This window comes from Sarcophilus harrisii, chromosome 2 (assembly GCF_902635505.1).
Source record: "Sarcophilus harrisii chromosome 2, mSarHar1.11, whole genome shotgun sequence".
Classification (NCBI taxonomy): Eukaryota; Metazoa; Chordata; class Mammalia; order Dasyuromorphia; family Dasyuridae; genus Sarcophilus; species Sarcophilus harrisii.
In genome coordinates, this window is record NC_045427.1 from 420,735,915 (window position 1) to 420,751,387 (window position 15,473).

At 51.8% G+C, this 15,473-nt stretch overlaps 1 protein-coding gene across 3 annotated transcripts; it reads right to left on the bottom strand.

Annotated features, from left to right (window-relative positions):
* Positions 1–1,030: 1,030 nt before the first annotated feature.
* E2F1 (E2F transcription factor 1) lies at positions 1,031–15,281 on the bottom strand. Of its 3 annotated transcripts, none has more exons than XM_031953860.1 (7): positions 14,524–15,281; positions 9,462–9,552; positions 8,520–8,742; positions 7,060–7,212; positions 4,435–4,549; positions 3,638–3,866; positions 1,031–3,290 (listed from the first exon to the last, which is right to left on the bottom strand). In XM_031953860.1, the coding sequence occupies exons 1-7, from the start codon at positions 14,779–14,781 to the stop codon at positions 3,040–3,042; spliced, it is 1,320 nt and encodes a 439-aa protein (XP_031809720.1). In that variant the 5' UTR covers positions 14,782–15,281; the 3' UTR covers positions 1,031–3,039. The 3 variants fall into 3 exon arrangements, with proteins under 3 accessions (XP_031809720.1, XP_031809721.1, XP_031809722.1); XM_031953861.1 differs by having other exon boundaries at positions 8,520–8,739; positions 14,524–15,280; XM_031953862.1 differs by lacking the exon at positions 14,524–15,281 and adding an exon at positions 14,012–14,479.
* Positions 15,282–15,473: the final 192 nt, after the last annotated feature.

Consider the following 15,473-nt stretch of genomic DNA (forward strand, 5'->3'; position numbering starts at 1 on the left):
GAGCACAGGAGGCTTTTAAGGTTTATTTATTTACATATAGTTCCAGCCTCATATAATAGTGCAGAGTTTGTAGTGTGGAATTATCCAAATCCTGTCTAACACTGGGGCACCTTATGTAGCCCTAGTCAAGTCATTTAATCTCTGTGCCTCAAATTGTTCCCAAACCAGAATAATTTTCCTTAAGTGCAATTCTGGTCTTAGATTCCCTATCAACCAACTCCGGTGACTTCCTATTGCCTTTAAGATAAAATCGTAACTCCTCTGTTTAGCTTTTAAAGTCCTGTACAACTTAACCTCAATCTTTCTTTGCAGCCTCACTGGTTTTTTTTTAGAACCAGCCAAGTTGGCTTTCTCTCTGTTCCTCAATCCTGACAGCTTATCTCTAATAGCCATGCCTTTGCTTAGGCCTCCCCCATATCTTCCTTCCCTTGTCCTTAAAGCCCCTTTTCCTTTAGAAAGCAGCTCAGAAATCATCTTCTGCATGAACCCTTTCAGGGTTTCCACTAACTGTTGGTGTCCCCCTTTCCAAACTATTTTGTCATTAATCATATGTTCATATATTTTTTAATTTTTTATTTATGCTATGTATATATTTGAATGTGCTTGTCTCTTCCATTAAAATATAAGCTCCTTGAGGGTAGGGATTGTTTCATTCTTTAGCTTCTGATGCCACGTACCCAACCGAGGTAGGTGCTGAACTTGTCACCTGATTTGATGTGTGCATGCATGCACGTAGATGAAAGCCCACCCCAATTGTTGCCTTGGGAAGTCTGGCTTGAGGGGGTTTATTATACAAGGTCCAAGGCACCCCAGGCCCAGCCTGGCCTAAAAGTTGGTCATTCAGTAACCACATTCCCAGAACAGCTCCCTAAGACAAGGCAGGGGCATAGCTGGGAGGTAACCCTTGGAGGAGGGGGGGAAATTCTGTAGTGACCGCCACTGCCCTTTCCCTATCCCCAGAGAAGTGGTGGCTAGACAGTTATCCAGATTCCCCTCCCCATCCTGAGAAACTGAGCTTTTACCCAAAACAGGCCAAACATCATCAAAATATTTATTGAAACCAAAGCACAATAAGATACTCATCTGAAAAGGCAAATCTGTGGCTGGGGAGAGGACTGGGTCCTATAAGCAGCTGGCCCACCCCCCCAAAGACAAAAAGCCGGCACCAAGTGTGCTGCCCCTGTCCCCACAGACCCTAAACCTAAGCCTCCTCCAGTTGAACAGAAAGCAGAGAAAACACTGGAAATTGGAGGACTGGGGAGAGGTAGGGAATCAGGGATTTGCCTCTGAAACATCCTCCTAGTCTTTTAGTCTGAGCCTTTCTTCTGCATCATCTCGCCCTGCCTAGGAGACCCCACCTCAGAGAGGCCCCGGCCAACCCAGACAAGGCTCTTTCCTCTCCCACCATCCAAATGGTGAAATAGAATCTGGGAAAGTAAAGAAAGGAGAGGGAGAGCTTGTTAGGCCTCGGCGACAGGGCCATGTCCTCAGAGGCTGGCACACAACAGCCTGGGGCAGAGGCAGCAGAGGTCAGGGACAGAGACTAGATACCTCTCTCTCTCTCTCCAGCCTACGTGCTACCAAAAATGCCCGGTCAGGCTTCAGGCCAGAAGCAAAGTGAGGACCTGAGGCTGCTTTTGGCCTGTGCTAACTGCTCTCCACTCCTGTGGTAAGGGTAGGGCAAGGGAGCAAGATCCTTCCACCCCACCCCAGGAGAGTCACTTCTCCAACTCTGCAAACATGCTTCTCCTCCTGTCACTGCTTCCTCCACCGAGCTTTGACAACCCTGCCTCTGATCCTGGCACCCCAGCAGACTTTCCCATCATACCCAGGCCCAAAAAGCCCGGGTCCCAGCTGCAGCTCCGGCTCTAGCCTTCAAAAGCTGACCAGTCTCCTGGTGCAGCCAATTCTCTCCTTCATCCTCCTTTCACTGACCTATCCTACTTCTCCTAGAGTCTCTCTTTGCTCCTGGCCTATGACTTTCTCCCTCTTGCCATTCCCAATAAATAAATAAAGTCAAGACATCAAAATTCTTCTACCCAGGGGTGATCCCTCTTGGACTCTTCCCCTCTTCCTTTGTGACTGACCTTCTGCCCCAGGCCCCAGAGGCTGAGGAGCTCCTGTTCCTCTACCTCTTCCTTTGGGCCCGAATGGACACGCATGGGCCATGCGGACCTCTGCCCCCCAGGGATGCTGCTCCCCAGCTCCCATTCCACCTGGGAAGTGGGGGCCGGCCATGGCCAACTTCAATAAATAAATAAGTTTGCACACACTGCGTTTTAGTAAAGCTTTGCGAAAAATAACCTTTTAAGACGACAAAAGTGCTCTCTCCATGCAGCCTGGACCTCCAAAGAGGTGCTGCAATCTTTCATCCAGCACTGGCTGGTTGGTTGGCTGGGGGAAAGCCTCCTGGGAGGAGGCCATCAAGCCCTCACCCCCTCTGAGGTGGTTCTAGGACTCAGGTCCTGCCTTACCGGCAGTCTCCAAGCCCTCCATATAGAGAAGATGAGCAAAAGTGCACTTAACGTTCCCATCACACAAAAGCACCCCCATCCATCACCAGCTCCTTCCCTCCTGGGGTACTCACTGGGTGCTCCAAATCCCGAGGGGGTGGAGAATTCCAGCCCATAGAAGAACCAAACACAGGGGGTGGGAAGAGAAGACCAAAAAAGGGGGAAATAAATTAGGTGGCTTTTGTGACAAAATCAGATCACTGGGGTAGACTCCCTGGCAGGGCAGAGATCCCCTCCTGGGAAGTCTTAGAAAGGATAAGATAGGAGAGAGGGAAATAGGCCTGGGGCTACAGCAGCTTTCAGTATTTCCAAGTATGTAGGAAAGGAAAGCTGGTGATGGCCAGGGAAGGCTGTCCACATGCTTTCCTCCACATACAAGGACACTCAGACAGCAGCCAAGCCTCTCCAGGAGTCTGACCCTTTTCATTTGACTTAAGTCATCCTCCTAGTCATTGTGATGTCCCCTCTCTACTCTCTGAGCTCCTTGACCTATCCGTGGGTCCGGGGAGCTTCCCGTTGCCTTGTGTCAGAAATCTAGGGGGGTGAAGTCCCCAAAGTCACAGTCAAAGAGTTCCCTAATGCCCTCTCCTTCCTCCAGGCCAAAGTGATAGTCCTGGCCCTGAGGAGGGGAGAGGCTGATGAACTCATCTGGCAGAAGGCTGGAGAAATCCTCCTTCACTTGGTCCAGGAGGCTGTCCACAGACACTAGTGGAGACAAGCGTCCATCTTCTGTTGAGGCTCTGAGGGATGCCGGGCTTGCCCTGGACAGGAGGTGTTCTGGAGAGAGGAAGCAGGAGCCCACATTATACAACATCTGGGGTGGCCATGTCCCACGCCACTGCTCCACCCTGGCTCAAGAGGGCAGGCCTGGCCTGGCCCAGAGAAGCGTGACCCATATGAACCACAAGATCTCTTCCCTCCCAAATCCTACTCAGCTCCCAAGCCCACTGTCCTCCCCACATGAGAAGGACTAATAGAGCAGCCCTCGTTTTGGTACTATTGGCCATATGTGGAGACTTTCAGGCTGCATACCCGTCTGAAACTACTTCCTCAGCAGAGGCAGGAACAGAGAAGCAGGCTTTGTATTGTGTTCCCCTCCCTCCTCCAACTCCCAGCCCACACACCTTGCTCGCTGGTGAGCAGGGGCAAGTTGCCATCCTGTATGGAAGCTGTGAGGGGGCTTGGAGGTGGTGGCGGCGGCTGGGGGGGAAGGGTGGGCTCCAGACTGAGGCCAGTCTCCTCAGGAGTTGCTTTAAAGGGACTCTTCACTGGACTGCACACATCCGAGCTTTCCTCAGGGCACAGAAACACGTCGATGGGACCTCGGCTGCTTTTCAGGGAGATCTGGAATGCCTAGAGGTACATTGGGAGAACGTGTCATTAGAAAGAGTCCCTTCTACCTGCGTTGGTTCCACAAGAGCAAAATAGCTCCAAATAGAGCGAGGGCTAGGGATGGAAAGGGAGAAGCAGAGGCAATTCTGAGAAACACCTTGGCCAAACTTGCTGAAAAACTGCTGTGAGCCCCTTCATGTTTGCCTATGCCCACCTCGTAGCAGAGGCTATAATCACAGGATACTAGGTCTGGTCTTTGCCTGGTCTCTGGGTCCCTTCCCTACACTGCCCACCTCCCTCTGTCACCAGGGGATCTCAAAAATGGAGGTTATCTTCCAAAACATGATTTAATATGGATATGTTTTACATGATTGCTTATATATCACCTATGTCAAATTGCTTACCGTCTTAGGAAAGAAGGAGAGTAAGGAAGGAGGGAAAAAATTTGGAACGCAAAACAATATAAAAAATGAATGTTAAAATTATTTTCACATATAATTAAAAAAAATTAAATGCTATGTAAGTGTGGAGATCAGCCAAGAAAAGAATAAGGAGAGGTGCCCAATGAGTGATGAAGGGTCAGGGTTACCTCTGCAGGGTCTGCTGCTTGTAGCTGTGTCTCAGGTGGGGCCTTAATCACCATCACCATCTGCTCTGCAGGGTCTGCTATACTTCGTAGGTCTTGGCAGGTCACATAGGCTAAGGTGCACTTAAAAGTCAAGGATCACAACATCATGGTGTCAACCTCTCCCTTAACTCCCTCCTCGGTGATTCTCCTACCTCACTGAAGGGGCCCTACAGAAGGGATGACCTAGCCTTGATCTAAGCTTCACTATTCTGCACTTCCTCAACCAAGCACAAGCCAATGTGGCAGAAAAGGCCTTAGATAGAGAGTTAAGAGATGCAGGTACTTGGATGCCCATCAGCTGGAGAATGGCTAAATAAGTTGTGGTATATGAATATTATTGCTCCATAAGAAACGATCAGTAAGCTGATTTCAAAAAGACCTGGAGAGACTTACATGAACTGATGCTAAGTGAGATGAGTAGAACCAGGAGAACACTGTACACAGCAACAACAAGATTACAATCAACTCTTTTCAATAATGAGATGATTCAGACCAATTCCAATGGCCTTGTGATGGAGAGAGCCATCTGCATCCAGAGAGGGGACTGCGGGGCTGTGGGGACTAAATGTGGATCACAACACAGTATTTTCACCTTTTTTGTTTACTTGCTTTTTTTTCCCTCATTTTTTTCTTTTTTGATCTATTTTTTTTTTGTACAGCATGATAATTGTGGAAATATGAATAAAAGAATTGCACAAGTTTAACATATATTGGATTACTTGCTATTAAGGGAGGGGGATGGAGGAAGGGAGAAAACAATTTTGGAACACAAGATTTTACAAAGGTAAATGTTGAAAACTATCTTTGCATGTATTTTGAAAATAAAAAGCTATTATTTAAAAAAAAGAAAGAAAGAAAGAAAGAAAGAAAGAGAATTGCAGGTTCTACTCTTAGCTCTAATACTTACTAGCTATGTAACCTTGGAAAAGGGGACAGCTGGGTGGTGCAGTGAATAAAGCATTGGTTCTGAAGTCAGGAGGACTTGAGCTGAAATCTGGCCTCAGACTTAACACATACTGACTGGGCAAAGTCAATTAAACCCCACTATCTCAACCCCCTCCTGCAAAAAAACCAGTCATGGGACCCCTACAAGCTTCTTTCTCTTCTATAAATGATGATCCTAATTCCTGTTCTACCTGACTCACAAGGATGCTCTAAGAATCCAATAAAATACCAGATGTTGTGAGAACTTAACGATACCTCAGGGGAAACATACATGAGATCTCATTTTAGTAATGCACTTGACAAAGTTTTCTCAAAATTCTTGCGGTCAAGATGGAGAGATATGAGCTACATGATAATAGGTAGATTGGGAATAGGCTGGCTAATCAAACGTAAACCAAAGAAAAGAGATATGTCCATGGGTCTCTTCTGTTCAACAGTGACTTGAATGGTGTACATATCATAAATTAGAGGATAATATATTGTCATTCAAAGAGAGTTAACCGTCTGAATGACAGGAAAATCCAAAAGGATCTCAACAGGCCACAGCAATAGAATATGTTAGTTGAGTAAAATGGAATTGAATAGTAATGATGATAAAGTCATATACTTAGTTGATTACCCAAGTACAGGATGGAAGAAATATAGCAAGACAGAAGTGTCTGGGGAGAATAACGATCTTAAGGACTTAAAAGGTACTGTCTATGATGGGGAAGCAAAACCAAAACCTAATGCAATTTAAATTAGGCCACGGGACCATATGATAGCCAGAACTTGGGAGGTGAGGATTCTATTTCACTGAGGCTTCCTAAATCAGGCTAGTTCTAGATAATCATATTCATTTCCAAGAACCACAGTTAGGAGAAATTTTGACAAGCTGGAGTACATCTAGAAGATGAGGAGCAGAAGAAGAAGAATGGAGCTTCTAAGAGGATCAGCTGAAAGAACTAGGAATATTTAGTCTAGAAGAAATTACACTTGGGAGATGGGGATGAGTAGAAGTCATATAATGGTTGAAACATTCAGTCATGTAAGTCTCCTTGTCAGATTTTGGGATTTTCTTGGCAGAAATGATGGAGTGGTTTTGCCATTTCCTTCTCCAGCTCACCTGACAGATGAGGAAACAGAGATAAACAGAGTTCAGTGACGTGCACAGAGTCACAAACATAGTAAGTGTCTGGGGCTGGGTTTGAACTCAGAAAAATTAGTCTTCCTGATCATAGGCCCTGCACTATCCACTATGCTACCTCACTACCCTGGTCATATCTGAAGGTAATATCCAGTATCCAAGACTTCCCAGATGGCAGAACTATTACTCGTGGTAGGAGATTACAAGGAAGATTTGGATTCACTGTCTGGAAGTAATGAGAGCTATCCAACTACAGAAGGAGTTGTCTCACGAGATGCTAAGTTTGTCCTCAAGCTGGGGATGCAGAAGCAGAGGCTGGAGGACCAGTTATCAAAGATGCTGCATGTAGGGTTCACCTCTCAGCAGTGGTTGATATCTAAGAATGCTGCATGATGTTTATGGAAGTCCCTTCTAGGCCTGGAATCTTTGATTCTGAATATGGGGGATCAAACCCCTAGCACTACCACATCACTGCGACTCCCCCTCCCTGCTCACTTCCTTCCCCACAAGGATATTGCTGATTGTCGGCATCTTCAGTGAGCAGTTTGAGCTGAACGGTGCACATCTGGATCAAGTCATCCAGCTGCCTCTCAGCCTCCTGGAGATGATGCAAGTCCTTAGCTAGCATCTGCTGCTTGCTGGTGTTGACGGCTACAGAATGATTCCCACTGGAAGCAGAGCAGGGAGAAAAGTAAGGTACATCTGTGAGAGGGGCTTCCCCTTGCTCTCTTCTCTTTCTTGGAACAACTTCTTTGGTCTTCAACTTAAAGGGGGAATGGTGAAAGGAAAAGAAGGGAGGGCTACATTGGGGTTCCTTATGTTCAAAGAACTGTCTCAGTTCTCCTAGCACCCCCAGGTTCCAAAAACCAGCTGTCCAGAGAGCTCCCACCACTACCTTCACCCAGTGTACCCACACTGAGATAAGCAAGTGGCTGGGATGAGAATGGGCAGCAAACGCAAAGCTGGGCTCGCCTCAGTTACACCCTAACCCTGGAATTATAGTCTTTTCCTAAAGTTTACAAGGGAGAAAAAGGCACCAAGATCCTCACTTACTCCCAACCCTCAGGCAGCCAGGACCAGACAGGATGCAAGAGTCTGGAGACGAGTGTTCCTTCTTCATGCGGAGGAGACCCTCAGTGAGAGTCCCTCAGATACAAAGCCCTTTGGCCATCATTCTGCCTGCATGTCCTGCTGTCTGGCCAGCTGCCTCACTCCCTCTTATGTGATGTACTGCCCAACTGCCCCCTTCTCTGGCTTCCCTCCTGCCCTTATTCGAGGCTCTAGCAGCAAACCCTGAGTTGGGAATTAAGCACTTGAATCTTAGTCCCTGTCCTGCCAGGTTCTCAAGGGGTGACCTGAGGAAGATTACTTTCCCTTTCTGGACATCAGTTTCTCATAAATAAAATGAGGGAGTTAAGACGTTTCTGCACTGAATTTCTGCTTTTGTCACTCACAGACAGTATAATTCTCTCCTACTGAAATGGCATAATAATCCTGAGAGCTAGCCTTTATAGAGCACTTACTATGTGTCAGGCACTGTGCTAAGCACCTTATAAATACTACCTTATTTAATCCTCACAACGTTGAGAAATAGGTGCTGTTATTATCCCCATTTTACAGATGGGAAAACTGAGGCAAACAGTGACTTGCTTGGAGTCATACTACTGAGCCAGAACTCGGGTTTCCCTGACTCCAAACCTGGTACTCTTACCTTCTACTGCATCTAGCTGCCCCAGAGCATTGCTCTCCAACCCCTCTGCTTTCCAAGCCTCCCTGCCTACCTCCCCCTAGTTAGGACAGAGACCTGAAAACTGCATTATGAAAAATAGCCCTAGGTCTTCCTTGCCCTCTCCCCTTCCGGAACCAACTTGTGGCTGGGGCTGTGGTCTGGGCAGTGGGGCCCAGACGAAGCTGTGCTGGGGAGTAGAGAGCTGGCAGGAGAGCACCCTCCCCGCCCCTGGGACCCGGCACCTACAGCCACTGGATGTGGTTCTTGGACTTCTTGGTGATGAGCTGGATGCCCTCGAGCACGTTGGTGATGTCATAGATGCGCCTCTTCTGCACCTTCAGCACCTCGGCTGCCCAGTTCAGGTCCACCACGCCATCCGTAGACTGGTTCAGTAACTCCAGGAAGCGTTTGGTAGTCAGGTTCAGTGAGGTCTCGTAGCGAGACTTCTCCCCTGGGGACTTCACACCTGCTGGCAGGGACCAAGAACCCAGGCTCAGGCCCACATCCTCCCAGGACACCCCTGCCTCAGGCAACAGCTAGGACAGGAAAGCTCCCTGGTCTGCAGGGTTGGAAAGCTGCTGAGACCAGGGTTTAAAGGGCAGAAGAGGACTCTGCCCCACCTGAAGGGCTCACAGACCTTCTCCTTCTCTGTTCACAGATGCCACAGGGCATCGCCCCGGCAGGAAAGCCCCCTGTGTTGACACACCCTACCCCAGCTCTGCCACCAACCACAGAACTTCCTGCCAGAGTTGGGGAACCCAGCCCATTCCCCCCACAAAGCCTGACTGCCTCCCCAAAGGCCAAATCCTTAAGCCAAAAAGGTATTAGGCTCCTTACTAGGGACCTTGCCCAGCTCTCCTGATCCAGTGCCTTGTCTACACAGGGGTAAGGAGGTGAGAAAAGAGAGCCAAGTTTTCAAAACTCCCGCCCTCTGTCTGGCTTTGGCTACTCCGAGCATCAGGGTCCACTAGGGAAGGGGAAAATCAGGAGTAGGAGAAAGGGCCTGGGGCTGAGGGCCTTTCCTCCCCCAAAGCACCCATTCATAGGGAACAGAGAAAAAACCAGACGCCCCGGCTGGCTCCAGCTCAGTGTGGGGACACTGGCTTCCCAGTGTCCTAAGCAGTCTAACCAGGGGGCCAGAAAAGGGGGAGCTGAAGTGGAGCCTGCTTGGGTAAGGAAGGCCCATACCTTTGCCAGGGGGTCTGGGCCTGGCCCGGGTTGGCTGACTGCCTTCAGCTATGTACTGATGGTCTGTTTCCAAGTCCAGTTTCCTTTTCACCTGCAGCACAGGGGAGAGGAAAAGAGAGGCCTCATCAGAGACCCAAAGAGGCCCAGGAAGGGGGCTGGAAACCTATCCTGGAACAGGGCTGGTGCTGGGCCTCCCCATCTTAGAAACAACTGCGTGTTCCCTCCCCGGATGAAGGGATGAACCAGATAATCAATGATTCTCCCCCTGCTCCCAAAGCAGTTCTCAAAGACTCCAGGGCACGCCCTAAAAATAGATCGGATCAGGTCTGGACAGGACTGCAGGACCCCAATCTATCCCAGGCCCCATCAACTGAAGGCAAGAGGGATGGCCAGGAAAGAGGGATGGCCATCGAATTCAGCCTGATCTCCATCTCCAATTGCTATCCCCCTCCCCAAGCCCCAAATGTGAAGATGGTCCTGGAACACATGGAAGAGGGGGCTGGGAAATGACCATGGAGAGCAACCAATCAATGTGTTTAATAAATGTCACTTGTGGGGGAAAAAGGAAAAACAACAAACAGTCCCTGCCCTGCATCCCCCCCATTTCATAGGGAGAGGCAAAAGATAGGTGACACAGCAGATAAGCCTGTCAGACTTGGAATCAGAAAGACCAGAGTTCAAATCCTCCCAGGGAACATCACTTAACATCTCTCAGCCTCAGTTTCCTGATTTGTAAGATGGGGGTGATACTAACAGCAAAATTAAACGAGAAAGCATGTAAAGCAATTTGCCAACCCTAAAGTGCTCTATAAATACTCTACCATTATTATTATCGTAATTATTATTATTACTATTACTGACAAGGAAATGAAGGCCCAGGGTCATACAGAGTATCTCCCCCTGCTTAGTGACCACTGGGCTTCGGGAGCTTGGACATCTCCCTTTTCAGGAAGGCTTTCCTGACTCCCCCAAGGTTTCAAAGCCCCGCCCCCTTGAAGCTCCCTGATGTCTGAGTGCTTCGACCGTGCAGCTCTCTAGCACAGGGCAGGAGATGGCCCACGCTCATGGATCTAGGCAGGAGTGTGGGCCAATTTGAACTCAGGACCTCTGACTCTAGAGTCATTATACTTTGCTATATGAAGTATATGTTATTGTACCAAGATGAAGAGTCAGATCTGGAATCTAGTCAGGCCTCCGCCACTAACTCACTGCCCATAAACTCTCTAAGCCTGTTTTTTCATTTGTAAAACAGAGATAAGAACCTTTACCCTGTCCCCCTCAAAGAGGTATTTGTGAGGCTCCCCTAAAATAACAACAGTCCAGGTAGCAGCCACTGATGGGCTGTGTTCCTTGGGAGCACAAAGCTGTTGATGTTCTCAGAAGAATAAGGATCATCCTCGTGACTGGGACATCTAGAAACAGCAGAGGCGAGAGGCCCCATAAATAGCACTGATGCCTAAAGCATCAGTTAATGCCATTAAAGGTCAGAGGACCTTGTAGTGGAAGCAGTGAAATAGCCCTTCCAAAGCCCCCCCCCCCCTCAGGGGGGACATCACACTGGGACCTGAGCCACCCTGACCTCAAGAAGGCATTCTACCATAGGCATAGGATTGGCATGCCCACAAGGTGTTATAGTGGCTCCTAGTCCTGAGCCTGGACTTGGACAGCCAAGGTAGGGATCTGCATGGGAGCCCTTCTCTGAACCACACAATCTTTATCTTTGAAATGAGAATATTCCTAAAGTCCAGGATATTCAGAAACCAGAACTAGGAATGACTGTCAGGTAATGGGGCAGACAAGCAGATTCCAGCTCAATAAAAGGAAGAAATTCCTTAAAAATCAGGAGTCCCTCAGTAGAATAGGCTGTCCCCATTCTAGGTCTTATTACCTCATATCCAGACTATCCCAGACTCCTAACTGCTTTTTCCTTTCCAACTTCCCCTAAAGAGACTGCCAGATTAGATCCGGTCATGTCACTCATTCCTCTCCTGGAAAATTTTTACAGGCTTCTCACCACCTCCCTAGGTAAAAGTCCAAATTTCTTAGTGAAGCATTCAGAACTCTGAATATTCTATCTCTAATCTATTCCCCTCCATGTACTCTTTAATTCAACCAGACAAGATGATTTATGGCCCAGTCTTCCCTACTCAGATTATATCTCACTCCTGGAAGTCCATTCCTACTCCCTCCCACTTTGCTTGTTGACTTCCATTGCTCTTTTCCAGAACCAGACCCCCTGACTTCATGGCTCTCTCTGCTCCTGATGTACTCACAATCTAGGCCTGTTTTATATACAAGACCTATATATGCAAGCCAGACCAATCCCCTAGAGATACCAGTAATGAAAATGATAACCCACATTTAAAGTAATTTACAAATCACTTCATACATTATTTCATTCTAGACATGAAATCAACAAGACTTGAGCTGGAATCCTGCCTCAAACACTTAACTAGTTCTATATCCACAAGCAAGTCAGCCATCTTAGCCTCAGTTCCCTCATCTGTAAAATGGGGGCAATATGAAATGATAGACATTATCTTTGCAAAAGCTATAGGAATGTTAGTTGTTGTTAAATGGTGGTTGATGACCTGAGACCAACCACGCAGAGAGAAGGGCAGTGGGAAGCTGAGATCTGGGAGGGCAGGAGAGGGCCCGGCACCTTGGAGGGTGTGGGAGAGAGCCATGGCCAGGAAGCCAGTGCTTGCACATGCTCCCCAGGCTGGCATTCCTCACCCACAGACACAGAACAGGTTTTCCCTCTGGGCGGTGGTGAAGGGAGGAGGCAGGGCAGGGCAGGGCAGGAGAGAGTCTGGGCTGTTACACCAGAATGACACTCATTCTCCCTCCAACTGGGACCCAAAGTAAGGGGCTGGGAAGCAGGGGCACACAAAGGCCTGTCCCCAAGGAGCTCTAAACACCAACAGGCCTGTCTTCTTCCCATTTTCCCGTTACTAGGCCCCCCAAAGCAGAGAAGAGAGAAAAGGAGTGATATGGGCGTCCATGTGAGAAGGCACGAGGCCCCTGTGTGACAGATAAGGAAGGAACCTGGGACTCCGGCAGGGGAAGTGACTTGAAGGAAGCTCCATAGATAAGTGGCAGAAGCTATGTTAGAACCCAGCTCCTAACCACAAATCTAAGGCTCTCCCCTCCACTCCGATGCCTCTCGCCACTCCCCACCATTATGCGTCCCCCTGGGAATGTCACCGTTCAATAGAGGGGGAGAGGAAAGGCTGAGAAGTCCATATGGCAGGGATTCAGCCGGGCATGAGCGAGGTCAGCAGGTCATTGGTGGGATCTCCTCTCCCTGACCTATGCAGAAGAGCTAACTTAGCAGGGCACCTTCTCTCAGGCCGCAGTGGGGGGTCTGCCATCTGATTCCGAGACCTTCTATGACCTCCATCCAAACCTTCTCACACTGTAGCCATCTGAATCACTGACAGCTGCTAAGAAAGGGCCTGGATTTCGGCAAGTTTTCCAACAAGACTGGTGCACCTGCTGTAATTCCCTTTTCTCAACACTCCCCAGGGCCAAGAATTTTTTTTAGTTTTTCAGATAGGTTCTTCCTTTCAGACTGTACAATCTAGCAGCCTCATGAATACCCCAGACATCTTTGGGGAATTCCCCTGGAAAGGCCCTGGTACTCTGACTTGACCCCCAAGCGTGTCTTAGGAATACCGGGCCAAACCCCCTCTGTACAGCCGATGTTCCTGAGGCTAACTGTACCAGTTAGAGTCTGACTACATAAAAGGGGGCTAACTCCCCCTTTTCGCACAGCGGTCCCTCTCAGGCCAGGCCACCAGCCTCCAGGGGTCGCAGCTGTGTTAGGGCCAGGCGCTAAGGCCAAACGCAGGGCCTGGTGTCTGGCTTTCAGACAAGAGGGAGAGCTTTCTTTGGCCTCCACCTGAAGGAGCCCAACCAGGTTCTACAGGTTCAGAGAGAAAAGGGGGGAGGGGAACGGAAGAGCTGCCGGGGTGCAGAGGGAAGGGGGGTACATGCCACAAGCAGCTCCACCGCGGCCTCCTGCCTCATTCAGCCCTTCCCCCAGCCACCCAGCCACCCCCCCAACAGAGGCCAAGGACCAGCTCAGTCACCCGTTCCCTTCCCCTCCCCCAGGGGGCCTAGGGGAGCCGAACAAGTTCACTGAGCATTTAGACACTATGGCAACAAGCCCCTTGAAAATATGAAGGCAGGTGGAGAGGGCCAACAGATGGAGGGGGCGGTGGGAGGGAGGAGATCAGCTGCCACTCCAGGCTGTACCCTCGGCCCCTAATGGGGGAGAGGCAGGCCCTATTCCCGCCTTCGCAGGCCTCCCGCAAACAGCCCCTGTCCATTCTGGCCCCTTTCTGGGCGCGGAGGGAGCGGGGCAGGCCCCTCTATCTGAGGACCTCACACTGGGCAGGTTTCGCTCGGCCGGCACTAAGCGTTCAGCGCAAGCATGAGACTTCTCAGCATCCTTTCTCCCCTCCCCCCTTGCGCGCGTACTACAGCCTTTGCAGAGAGCCCTCCTGCGCTACAGCGCGCAGCCACTCCTGGGGACGCGGACCCACCATCTCCTCTCGCTGCCATCGGGGATGCGGTTAATAAAACAGGACTTTGGACAGACGCAAACCCTGGCACCCGGTCCGTCCTCCGTCTCCCTCTGCCCCGGGCCAAGGGCTGCCCTTTGGCGGCCGGAGCCGGCCCCCTCACGGAGCGGGGAAGCGGGGGGTGCCAGCTCCCGCTCCGGCCCCGAGCTCCGGGCCGCGACCCTCGGAGAGGGCAAAGGTAGAGCGGCCCCCGGCGCCGTGCGGCGCGCCGATCAGCTCCACCCCGGAGGCGGGCGCGCAGCAAGGGGGCTCGCTCTGGCGCAAACCCACCCCCCGCTGCACGCGCACACGCTCCCTCCCCCCGCCCGCCCGCAGGGCCGCCCTCCCGGGCGTGGGAGCTCCTGGAGGGCCGCCCGGAGCCCCCGGCGCTCGGGCCGGGCCCCGGAGATGCAGCTCGCAGAGGTGCCCGGAGCCCAGGCCCGCCCAGAGTGCTGGGGGGGGGTGGGGGGGGGGGCGGGGAATGGAGTAGTTACCGGAGGCCGGCCCAGGGCAGGCCTGGGGCCGCTGGCTCCCGGCCGGGGCGCCTGGGGCGTTGCGAACAGCAGCAACTCGGCCTCTCGGGGCCCCTCTGCGGTGACCGGGACGGCGGCAGCGCTGAGCGGGCCTTCGTCCTGGGTGGAGATGATGACGATCTGCTGCTCCAGCAGCTGCAGCCCCCCAGCCCCCAGCAGGGCCTCCAGCTCCGCCACGCACGTGCCGCCGCCGCCGCCGCCGCTGCCGTCCAGGGCCATGGCGGCTGCGCTGGCTCGCTCGCTCCCCCGGGCGCCGGTTCACATCCCAGGGACGGGGACTGGCCGGCGGGGCCGGGAGGGCCGGGGCGGGGCGCGGCGCGGCCCGAGGCTGCGCGGGCTTCCGCAGTTGCCGCTCGGGGCCCTACCCCCTGCCGGGGGTCTCGGCACTAGAGCCCGCTCCGGATGCCAGGTCCATAGTCCCCGGCTCGGCCCGGCCTGCCGGGCTAGGGCTCAGGGCCCCGGACCCGGGCCGGGGCGCGAGCTGCGGGAGACTCCGAGAGGGCCCTGGCCCATGCGCGGTCCTGGACTCCCGGGTTCAGCAGGGATCGGATCCGCGCAGACGGACGGGGCCGGGGCGGGAGACCGGAGGACAGAACGGGGGCCAGGACCGGGGCCGGAGCTGCGAGCTTGTTTTGGTCTCTCCAGCTGATCCCCGCAAAGTCCCGGACACTTTTACGCGCCAAATCCTTTTTGCCGCGAAAGGGGCACGAGCCGGATAGCGGCGCTTCCATTGGCTGGCAGTTCCGAGATTGATACAGAGAAGCGCCGGCGCCGAGCCCCGCCATTGGTTACGGTGCGCCGGCCCCGGCCTGCGCATCCGAGGGGGGCGGTCAGCACGTCACCCACAGCCAATCGCCGCCCTGAAAATGCGCAGGCTTTGTCCGGGAGGCGCGCCGCGGAGAAGGAGCGGA